This window comes from Calonectris borealis, chromosome W, assembly GCF_964195595.1.
Source record: "Calonectris borealis chromosome W, bCalBor7.hap1.2, whole genome shotgun sequence".
Lineage (NCBI taxonomy): Eukaryota > Metazoa > Chordata > Aves > Procellariiformes > Procellariidae > Calonectris > Calonectris borealis.
Window position 1 is genome coordinate 44,147,944 of NC_134351.1, and position 12,377 is coordinate 44,160,320.

Here is a 12,377-nt window from a genome sequence, read left to right on the forward strand (position 1 = left end):
AAAGACATCATAATGTATGGTTTTTTTAAATTGGTTCAGAATGAAACCCTCCATTATATCCTCAAAATAAATAAGATATTACAACAGCATACTAAATCTTTAATAAGTCAGAGCACAAAATATGCCCACTGATGTATTTTTGAGAATAAATCAATGAAGCACAGGCAGAATTCACATGTTTAGGTTATTTCAAAAAATTAATGGCCTAGAAAAACATGGAAGAGGAAAAAAAAATCCTTGTAGCATAACAACAATAACTTTTATTTCGGCTGCTTATACTTGTAATAAACTGCAATAAATGCCTATGGGGCAGTTTACTGCTTTTTATTCACAGATGGAACAGGTATTATTGCTTAATTGTACTCTATTTTGTAGATGGGTTAAAAAGTATTTAGGTAATTGTGGTGTGTTCCCCTTTAAACTTGACCATAAGTCTTGAGAAAAAAATCCTACATGCCTACATCATACATGCCATAGAAAGCCTTGGCTTTTCATCCTTTCTTTTCCAGCTTTTCAGATCCTTACTTGTCTCTTGTTTCAAATGGATAGTTGTCTCCAGTCTATATTTCTTAATGGCTCATCAAGGCTCCTTCTGACTGTAACACCTATGTAGCAAGAGCCACAGGCCTACCAAACCTCTGACTTCTGGTGGCCGGCCTCGTGCTGCTGGTTGCAGCGTGCCCTTCTGCAGCCACTCCCTCCTTTCCCCATCCCCCAGCATCCTAAAACTGCTGGGAAGCTGGTCAGGTCCAGCGACTCATACACCCTTTTCTCCGACAGGGACCCACCCCACACAGTTCTTATCCTCCTCCAGTAAGACAGAGGAAACTGGGTAGGAGATGAAAGGGGGAAGGGAGGGGACGAAGCATCTGCCAAGGGAAGGAGAAAGGGATGCAGCCAGGGAGGGGAGCAGCAGCTACTGCTAACTGTTGGAAGAAAGGCTTTTCAAGTCCTGGAGTAATTGGGAGAAACCGGCATACAGTAAGTAATGAGTTTGCCTAGAGACAAATTCTGAGAAAATGAATTGTGGAGAGGTTGAATAGTGAGAAGTTGTATTTAGATATTTACATAACTTTAATGCAAATTATGCTATTTCCTTCAGGCTTTTTGCTGAACTATGTAAGCAGGTCTGGACACAAGTAATAGCCTCTACACGAGCTATCATGACCAACAATACTAGGCAGTACTAAATGCCTCCTGTTCCATCAAGAGCTCAGGGTTACCTTTAACTAAATCTGATCAGAGAGGCGTTACTGTGCCCATCATCCTCAGGCCATTAAAATAGCATGCAAAACTCCAGTGGGTAGATTGCAGGTGCTTTCTCTTTCATGTCCAGGGTCTCTTCAAAGAGTGCTCAGTCCTATCAGGTTGCCGCTGCTTCCTACCTCAAGCAGAGGTAGCGCAGAGTTGAGTCAGTCTAATGGGGTCTGTGCTGGAGAGCAGCACAGCCCTCTCCTTCACTGCTGTGCTGTGACACAGCCTCATTTGGTGATGGGCTCCTCACCTCAAGATGGAAACCCCTCTTTTTTGAACCAATACATCTGTCCTGGTCCTGCAGGTTAGATCAACAGTTCCTGTCTTGATACATTTCAGTGCAGATAAGGAGCCAATAAAGGGTCTAATAGTATATGATCAGAAAAGGAGACTGAAGACAGACTTCTGTCTGCTGGTAGACACAATCCCTGCTCAGTACTTCCAGAAAACGTTTAGTGTTCACTTAAGGCCTGGGCTAACATAATTTTCTCTTGGTCTTCCAGGATATCTCCAGATGACTCACATACCACTGGGCAGTAAGTTGTGCACTTTTCAAGTACTTGGAAACTAGCCAAGTAACAGCAATTCCTTAAAAGATAACTGGGTAAAATTTGAGGATAGAAGAGTATCCACAGAGAAGCAACAAAACAGTGCAGCCCTACTTAAGGAAATTTGTTTCCACTTCACCAATATTTTTAGGTCAAGTAAGCACTCATTTTTAACAATCTGTCTCCCTACAGATGCAGTTTTATTCTGTTTCACATTTCCATAAACATAGGCTGCTTCCAGTATTATAAAGGTGGCTTTAAATCTGCCTTTTGATTTATTCAGATTTCATCTTTGGCATTACATGATACCTACTCCTGAAAAATCTTTGTGATGTAATATTTAGTATTTCAATTTAATACAGTACACAGTAATTCATTATTGGCTAGCAGGCTTTCCAAAAAGTTTTTCTTGTGAACTTCAAGTATTAGCAACAAAACAGGAAAGCAGAATTAAAAAAGCAGCAGTGCAAACAAACTCCCTCACATAAACATCCCTGCAATAAGAAATAATGGGAAGTTACGCAAAAATAAAATGCAAAAAAGCTGTTGCACTCATGGATTACTCACCCATAAGCTCCATTACTAATCAGTTTAATTGTTTCAAAATCACTTTCCCGAGGTTTCCTCTGCAGCTTCAGTGAGGTATTGGAGCTCTTCAAAGTAAAAGAGGAGAAAGAACAAATTAATACAGTACTTTTTTCAAAAAAAGGGAAAAATAAAAAACAAACCAAAAAAACAACTAACACCAGGCTGTCACATCCTGATGAATCAGCTAAAAGCTCTGGCCAGTTAGCCACACAGCTAGCACAGTGAGGGACCGAAGGGGTTCCTGAAGCAAAGCTGCTTTTTCATCAAAAAGGTATCTGTTATACCATAGCTATCTGTCCACTCATCTACATGCTAGGGTTACAGCAGACAGGCATGAAGGCTTCTGGTAAAGGAGTTACTGGCAATTCCTATCTAGAGTTACGCACTTCTGTGAATCCCACCAGGCACTCATTGGCCATTGCTTTCCCATTTTAGTAAATCTGACTCTGGCAGTACAGCCTGGTAGTAACAAAATGTAGATGAGCTCTCGTTCATTCAAATAAAATTTTGTACATTTCTAACTAATATTAGGATAGACTCTGATATAACAGGATGGACTGTGAAAAGAGACACAAAATGAAAGAGAAAAATATGGAAGATAAGAATACAATAATTCTACCATTAGAGGTCACTTTCACCTACTTTTACGCCAGAATATTTTCAAAATGGAGTTGTTCTGAGTACTGTACAACATTTTTCTAGCTTTAATTTTTAATTAATCTTGAAGATCTAAGTGGGGAGGGGGGAATGATTGATGAGGGGATGGGACTTCCAAATTCAGTATTCCAAACCCACAAGATCCTTTTCAAGATGTTTTCCAAATCTGCAAAAAGTTCTGTGATCCCTTTCTAGGCAGTTTGGTAATAGTTAAGGTTGAAAGTAGACCTGGTTGGAACATTTTCAATGAAATGCTTGCTAAAGAAATAATTCAGTGCAAGATTAGTGAATATGTCAATAGAATGAATTACATGGGAGCAGAGAGAAGATTTATTAAATTGCTTAGCCCACTTGCCTGCCAGTACAGGATTCTTCCTAATTGCATATTTATGATGATTTTGAATGGTCCTTTGCTTTACTTTTAAGTTATGCTTCCTGCCACTTCCCATGTGTATTTATTCCACAACTACACTTTTGAGAAAATGTTTCCAAATATTCATCCTATATTTTTCTTTACTGATTTCATTTCATCACCTCCCCCAGTTACGTTCCTTTATTACACTGCATTATCCTTCCTTTATTTCTTCAACATTTGCACAACACAAATAACTTTACAATTACAATTTCTTAAGCTACTGCTAAGCCAGTTTGCACCTTAGATTCTCCTAAGCACTTCAGCACTTCCCTTAAGCCTTTTAGTTATTCTTTCTGACTTTTCTCCAATTTGTCAGTATCCTTCCACTAAATAACACTCAGGTCTAATATGGTATTTTAAATGCAGATGAACGAAAGCAGCAGAGTGACCCTTCATGTCACAATTCTGGAAGCCTTTATAGGTGACATTTTTCCAGAAAATCAGAAATTATCTCAAGATAATACGACATTTACCAGAGGGTGATGTCTTTTTTGTAGCATATCAGAACTAGTTTAACAGATACTCCATGCCTGTATTTTAAACTCTACTAACATTTGTAAATGCCTGTAAAGCACCACTGAATTACCTATGCATCCCCCAAAATTGCACTTGCTTTTTCTATCCACTTGCACTGAAAATCGACACTAAATTGTTAGAACCGCATTTACTCTGCTGATTGAAATCCAAGGTATAAGAACCAACTTTTAAAAATAAGAATTTAAATTGAGAGCATTCAAGCCCACAATATTCAGCCCAATCAACTCCTCCAACTCGTTTTTCTTTTGCCAACCTGAACAAGCATCTGACAAAATATTACTGTATGATACCCATTACTGTAGTCAAATATTTTCAAACACAGATTAAGAAGAACAATGCACAATCTTCCAGACTGCAAACTAACTTTCTGAATCCAGGCTATTTGCTAACTTGCTCATTTCTTCCTTGTCTCTTCACTGGATCTGTTCAGACTCTTAATTTGATCGTTAGCTGCCTCTGTAAATGTACTGCCTTAAAATCTGCTTAAAATACTTTATTTTTTATGAAAGGGTTTAAATGTCCTTCTAAAAGGAAAATAAATACATTAATTAAACAGAAATAAAGGAAGCAGTGGTGGAATTTGTGGTAAAACATCCTCCGCATGGTGAACACTGTAACTTCATGGAAGTTAAAGATACTGCAACATCTAGGAAAATAGACAGAAAGTTTTGTTCTAATATTTTTTGCAAGCCTTCTGTCTGCTGAGCACCATGGCGTTAGTCTGAGGATTAACCACTGTTCTATTCAATCCGTTTACGCATATCAGGAGAAAATACAAGGCAGGGGGAGGGATGAACGGACGACGACGGATGGGGGACACCCAACACATTTATTTTTCCTTGCTCAGATTCAGCAAAAGCAGCAACATAACAGGAAAACTTACACTTATTGATTCATCCATTTCCAGAGTTTCTGCTGTCCCATTGTCACAGTTAGCTAGCTGAGCTATTTCTAGAAACAAAGATTAGAAATTTCATTTTAAACTATAGTAAGTACAAAACTAAATGAAGTACAGAAAACCTGAGAGGTGACACTTTTCTGGAATAGTTAATAAACATGCTGTCCCATCTGTAGTACTTGTCTAATAACTTTTAAGGCATCTCCAAGCATATATAAAAAAATCCCACCTGGAAAATGAAGACCTGCTATTCAATGCCTATGTAATCTTCCACTGTATTCAAACAGCCATGAAGCAATGAAGAGCAATATTGTTATGATTGCTGAGACGTGGGAATTCTCAGATCTGTGTGTGATCTGAGCATTAAGGGAAAGGCAGCACTAATTTGTTAAGACTCTTGAAGATCTTAGGCCCTGAGGGGTTAATAGTAGGCCCCATCCTTGTTGGGCTCCTTCACAGTTAGAGCAAAAAGCGTCTAGTTTAGACAGATATGGACTCCAAATTGGTTTTATCTTATACACAGAAATGCTGATATGCCTAACAGAATCGGCTAAAAGCCATTTCCTTCCTAGAAGTTTATCATTTATGGAGTCACTAATACAGACAACTTCTCTGGGAATCGCTAAGATTTTGAGGGTCTACAACTTGACCTGGTTGCCCCTGCCAGGGTCAACCTATCCTGCAGAGCTCCTAAGCCTATCCTGTTCTCCAGGGGCCCAGTAACTAAGAATTCTTCTAGGTAATAAAAGCTAAACAGGACAGCTGGTAGCTAAAAGACTCTGGGAAGTTTAGTGTTACTTTAATCATATACATAGTTAATGATATACTCTGCATAGCCAAAGATGCACATTTTATCATAATTATGTGCTGGGGATCAGAGATAAGACAGCCTGAAATTTGTGAGGTGCATTTTTATCATCAGTACTGTTAACTGAATTTATGAATATGAAAAATAATTGAATATTCACATAGAATATCTAAACTGGATTTTTCTATATAGTAATAAGTAACTATTACAAGTGAAATTCCACACAACACTGTAATCATTAAGAGCAAATTAATCACACAGATAATTTTCTGTTGGAACAGCTAAAGATTTAGAGAGTAACTCTCATATGTAATCACTATACAAAACACAACGTTTGTAAAGTGTAAGAATCAGAAGTAATGAAAATGTCACTTCAAAAAACCAAACGTATCTTTAAAGCGTTACAGAAGCTAAAAACATAAAAAAAAATCTGAATATGAAGTCAATAAACAGTGAAAAAAGTCTCCAATAAGAATAAACAAATCTAAAAAAAAGAGAGCCTAAGCTAAAATGATACAGGCCAAATTCCAAACTGGAGTGGATTTCCCTGGCAAAAGTCACAGTTTTGTGAACGTGGGGTTTTCATAATAGAAGTGTTGATGAAACCTTTATTGTATGGGTGAGAACCAAGCAAGCTAGAATAATATACTTTGACAGCCTTCTCAACTGAAATTATTTTCATAAATAGCAAATTAAAATGAGCCATTTTTAAACAGAACTTTTGCAAAATAACCATTATCTGAGAAATACATATTATTTGCAAACAGTAGGCAGTAATGGAATGGAACCAAGAGTCAGCTTTCAAAACACGGAGCTATGGAACCATTTTGCAATGCCTGAAGAGATTTTTAAAACTCATCTAAATACCATTAAACATTTTACCTTTTTCTTTCATTGATTTAAACCATTTCTGAAGACTCATGATTCAAAAAGGTAAAGATGGTAATTTAAAAATCATGGGGAAAAATTTCTCCCTGGGGAACTCTTTAGAAATGCAGACACCAGTCTCTGATAAGTGATGAATCTGTTGTGGTATTGCTTTCAGTACAATATAAATTTATCTGGCGTTATCTCCAAGTAATGCATGCATCATTTCACTCAAAGAAAGGATACTACAGCTATGGCAGCAAACAAAGGAGGTAAGTAGAGAAGGGTCTAAAGAAGTGGGTTACTTTTCTCTGCAGAGGAAGTCAAATCCCTTGCATGAACATTTATGGACATTGCAGACAATTTAACAGCTTATTTGGAAATACAATTCCATGTTTCAGGATAAGTGGAGTTACTGAGGTGGGATTTGTTTGTTTTGAAAGATTTGGTTCTTCTGCTATTTAAATATTTTCCATTTTTGCATACAAGGAATTTAAAAGCTCTCTCAGGAGGATGATCTTCATGTAATATTTTTTATACCAGTGAATAGTGTTTCCAAATAATTCCCTTCGTAAATGATTAATCCAAGAGCATAAACCCATAGTGATATTCTTTTATTTTTGCTTAGGAAATGTACTTTCATATAGAGACACCAATTTAAAACCAAAACCAGACCATTTAAGAAGTCATTGCACAGTGATTTATACTGCTTATAAATATCACTTTCTGTGGAGAGGCAGAAAAGCATTCATATGAATCAGATGGCCTGAATTATTTGATCACAAGTCTACATACACATTAACCTTTAAAATGATACACAAAATAATTTAATCACCTGTCCTGGTTTCGGCTGGGATAGGGTTAAATTTCTTCCTAGTGCTGTGTTTTGGATTTAGTATGAGGAGAATGTTGATAACACACTGATGTTTTCAGTTGTTGCTAAGTGCCCTCCTAGCCCAAGGACAGCTCCCATGCCTACTGACTGAGCTAGGTACACAAGATGGGAGGGAACATAATCAGGACAGCCAGCCCAGCTGGCTAATGGGGTATTCCATACCATGTGACGTCATGCTCAGTATATGAACGGTAGGCGTGATCCAGGAAGTACCGATCGCTACTTGGTTATTGGTCAGCGCGGGTGGTGAGCAATTGCATTGTGTATCACTCATTTTGTATATTCTATCATTATTTATTATTATTATTTTCCCTTTTCTGTTCTATTAAACTGTCTTTATCTCAACCCACGAGTTTTTCTCACTCTTACCCTTCCGATTCTCTCCCCGTCCCACTGGGGGGGCGGGGGGAGTGAGTGAGCGGCTGCGTGGTATTTGGCTGCCTGTCAGATTAAACCACGACATCACCCAAATCTCCAGCTGAACCAAAGGTCAGTAATCCACACATCATACACCTCTTAGTATTTACTGACAAACCACATAGTCCATTTTTCCCCTCACAAAACAAACATTTCAATTATCCTGGAATGTTTCAAAGTTTAAGTTATATTCAGCAATATTTAATTTATGAAATGCAATTATAAGATGTGTTCTAGATGAAGTACACTCACATAAAAATAAATATTCAGTCTGAGAAAATAGTATCCCTTATTTGTACGTAGCATTTGTCTCTAGACCTCTCTCACAATAAACTGTTTAAAAACATTCAAAGACATTACTAAACTTAGGTTTCTTGACTCATGCTGAGGAACACTTTTATCCAAGTGGCCAGAAAGAGTCAATCAGTAAGATAAGGTTCAAGTGGCAGAACCAGGGTCAATAATACTACAACCTCAACCCACACTCCAAATTAAATCTTGCATACTTGATCAGTGAAGAATTTATGAATTGTCAGTCTAGGCCAGACCAACAGCTCTCCAAATCCAGTGGACACCTCTATCTCGCAGAGAATTTTAAGCTACTTCTTGATCTTTCCCAGTACCACATGGAAAACAATATTTATGTGTATTTTCAAAATTTGCCCTGCATCCTTGCTGCACTCCGAATCCAAGCAAAAAGTGCCGAGGCTACTTTAATCTATATCTCAGATAAAAATAATACTAAATTTGGATGAGGAAGTTCTTCTGTGAAGATAGGAAGAGGACTAATAATAGGCTTGACTTCCTTTATATCTTTTAACATAACATGAATATCATCTATAATAATATCCTAATTGAATTAGATCTAACCAAATTCCTGACAACATCTGGCAGTGCTGAACACAAGCTGCTTAAGCTGAACAAAAAAGCATTTTCTTTTAACACACTTGCAATATGCTCCTCCTTTGATTTAAGGAAATGTGATCTTGCATCATGAGAACTGGTTAAAAAAAAGCTTATCATAGGTTTTTGCTATTATTTTGTGTTATCAAGTCCTCTCCTAGAGATCCCCCTTGTCTTGGGTCAAAACACAGAAGACAAGCTAAATGGCGCTAGCTAGACCCATTTTTCATGATGACATTTCTGCTGGACTTCCAAATTGCAGGACTAGCACTGAACACAACGAACCAATTTCCATATGTCACCAGTGAGAGAACCTGGTCTCAGGATGGAAGAGAAGATGGTCTGGTTCGGAAACAGAAATAATTTTAGTTTTCCCAATGCTGTCCTTAAAACAAGAATCAGGCAACCAAAAATTGTGCAATGACAATACCTCCATGGGAACCCGAGTTCTCCCTACAGAAGTCCTCAACATGGACATATAAATTACCCAGGAAAATAAAATCTTTGCAGTTTTAATAGGAATGAGAGACATTCTTCTCAGGGATTCTAAGATGTGGGAGCCTGGGGGCACTGAAAGGTAAATAACAGCTCAGCCCAGTTTCATTTATACCTATGGTTGGATAACAGTTGCCATCAAATTATACCAGTAAATTTCAAGCTAGAGCTGAACTAAGAAAGTTACATTGCCAGGCTGGAAGATGATGATGAGTATCATCGACACAGTGTATTTGTGAGTGATATTCACAACAGAAAATCTCAGATAGCCTTTTTAATGCCTTTGAGCTTGTGAGAGAACCTTGAGGGTTAGTGAATGCTTGTTCTGCTACCATCTTTACTTTGACTCTTTTGAGGTACACATAGATTATTATCACAATGACTAAATACATTGAGAAGGAAGCAATTGGGAGTCTATAGCTTGACCAGGATATATATTTACCTTCCAGAGGATCTTTATTTAAGCCCAGCTGGCTAATAATATATTGAGGGATGTCTGTTTTAATGCCTTGCCCCTCTTTAGCATGGCCTTCAGCTGCTTCCAAAATATAGTAAAACTCTTCGGGATCAAATTCCTAGAAGAAAAATAATCACCATCATTCTCCCTGCAGAAACTGAAGTCTTAAAACCTAACATAAAAGCTTCCTTTGCTTCTTCTATTGCAAATATTTGACATTTCCCTTATTAAAAATGATACCTTGTTATTCTATTACTAGTAGCCTATTATTCTATTATGATTCCTATACAGTGTAACATGCTGTAAGCAATGAAATTTCATACCATTCTTTCAGAGCACTACTTTATAAGAATAGTAAGTTCTTTGCCCTCAAAACTTCCCATAATATTCATAGTGAAATGACCTATAACCATACAGAAGACTTCATCTCCCTGCAGCCGCTTGCATATAAAAATCCACTACTGAAATAAACAAACTATGTAAATATATTGCTCTCTGCTTTTACTTCTAAATGAAATTTTGAAGTATTTTTAATCAATATATATGTATTATGTTTTATGGAAAATAAAATTAAATAAATCACTAACTTCAGAACGAAGCCAAAATTGTAGGTTGTTGAAAACAACATTTGAACTTCATTGATCCAATTGTTCCAAATCTAGAAATGAAACATCCTCCTTTGGGAACCAACTATATTACTACTATCATTTATACCATGCCTAAAAGGTAAGCCTCAGAGAGGTAAAAAAACCCAAACAAAACAAAACAAAAAACCCCCACACCTCAAAACCCTGCCTATCCTTTAAGCCCCTTGGAAATAAGTTTATTTTACTACCTTAATAGATGATAAAAATAAGAAAGCATTGAAAGGAACAAGAAAGATTAAAAGGTTTGTTGTTTTGGTTTGTTTGATTGTTTTGGGGTTTTTTTTTGGTGTTTTTTTTTTTTTTTAAACAGACTTTCTCTATCTTCTGGTATGAATTCATACCAAAACATCTCTAACATAGCCATTACATTCTTCAAGATGTTCTTGCCACCCATAGATCACAAAAGTGCTTAATAGAGGGAGAGCCAGTCAGAGTCATGAAACATTGATGCAACAAAACAGACTTTTTGCTGGAGCAAGTCAGCTCTGTCAAAAATTTCTGCAGAAGCCAGGCAGGCTGCTGAGCTGGTTAGCTTCCCCGCAGGTCATTTCTTGGCCCCTTTTCTGGAAAGCTGCCTGGCAGAAAAGGACCTGGGGGTGCTGGTCAACAGCTGGCTGAACATGAGCCAGCAGTGTGCCCAGGTAGCCAAGAAGGCCAACGGCATCCTGGCCTGTATCAGAAATAGCGTGGCCAGCAGGAGTAGGGAGGTGATTGTGCCTCTGTACTCGGCACTGGTGAGGCCGCACCTTGAATACTGTGTTCCGTTTTGGGCCCCTCACTACAAGAAGGACATGGAGGTGCTGGAGCGTGTCCAGAGAAGGGCAACGAAGCTGGTGAAGGGCCTGGAGCACAAGTCTTATGAGGAGCGGCTGAGGGAACTGGGACTGTTTAGTCTGGAGAAGAGGAGGCTGAGGGGAGACCTCATCGCGCTCTACAACTACCTGAAAGGAGGTTGTAGTAAGGTGGGGGTTGGTCTCTTCTGCCAAGTAACTAGTGATAGGACGAGAGGAAATGGCCTGAAGTTGCGCCAAGGGAGGTTTAGATTGGACATTAGGAGAAATTTCTTTACTGAAAGAGTGGTCAGGCCTTGGAACAGGCTGCCCAGGGAAGTGGTTGAGTCACCCTGGAAGTATTTAAAAGACCTGTAGATGAGGCGCTTAGGGACATGGTTTAGTGGGCATGGTGGTGTTGGGTTGATGGTTGGACTCGATGATCTTAGAGGTCTTTTCCAACCTTAATGATTCTATGATTCTATGAAATAATTAGAAGCAAGGAATTTATTTTCCATCTTTGTGTTTCATTTTCCATGTGCAAATGGAGAAAATCTTTCAATATTTGGCAGTAGTTCTTGGCACATATGAAACTGCAAAAGTTTTATTCATGTGATTAACAAGTTAATACAAATAGGAATTCACATACCATGAACACCTGAGCTAAGATCACCGTCAGAAAACTGACAGCGTTACTATATGGTATCTGAAACTTCTCATGACAAAAGTGCTGGATTTATTTTCTGTAATGCTACAAAGTTTCTTAGAGAGGCTGAAGTTTTCCATACCTAGTATCTATTTCAGACAGATGTTCTAAAATATCAGCCAATATTATTCAAAAGTTTCCAGAGAGAAGCTATGGAAAAACAACAGTATTGTTTCTGTAAGATTAAATTATTCCAGTGACCTTTATGGAGCAGGCTTAACACCTTCTTGCATGAGAAATGTGTTCTTTTGTGACAGTCTGCCTAAATTTGTTCAAGTTACCTGCCTCTGAAGAAACATACTGTGCAGAGTTGTTATATTCCAGCTTAAATCTCTTTAAGATCCCATCTGAAGTAAGAACACTCCAAGGCAGCTGCGCTGACTTTCTCTGCAATTGCTGCTCTGAAAAGCTAAACAGCTGGAAGCAACTAAGCACCAGAACACTAAGAGCTCATCTCCTGGCCTCGCAATATTGTCCTTTCACTCACATCAGCAGGCCCAGCAAAAGGAGGGATA

At 38.1% G+C, this 12,377-nt stretch overlaps 1 protein-coding gene and 1 long non-coding RNA gene across 2 annotated transcripts in view; both read right to left on the reverse strand.

Moving 5' to 3' along the window:
* Positions 1-12,377, reverse strand: part of LOC142074891 (uncharacterized) — a 350,231-nt gene that overhangs the window by 98,230 nt on the left and 239,624 nt on the right. The window lies entirely within an intron of this gene.
* Positions 1-12,377, reverse strand: part of LOC142074986 (microtubule-associated serine/threonine-protein kinase 4-like) — a 180,862-nt gene that overhangs the window by 52,985 nt on the left and 115,500 nt on the right. The window contains exons 9-11 of the mRNA XM_075135984.1: positions 9,725-9,857; positions 4,883-4,950; positions 2,370-2,455 (exon numbers count right to left, since the gene is read on the reverse strand). Coding sequence (XP_074992085.1) covers positions 2,370-2,455; positions 4,883-4,950; positions 9,725-9,857 — 287 coding nt within the window. The remainder of the gene's footprint in view (positions 1-2,369; positions 2,456-4,882; positions 4,951-9,724; positions 9,858-12,377) is intronic.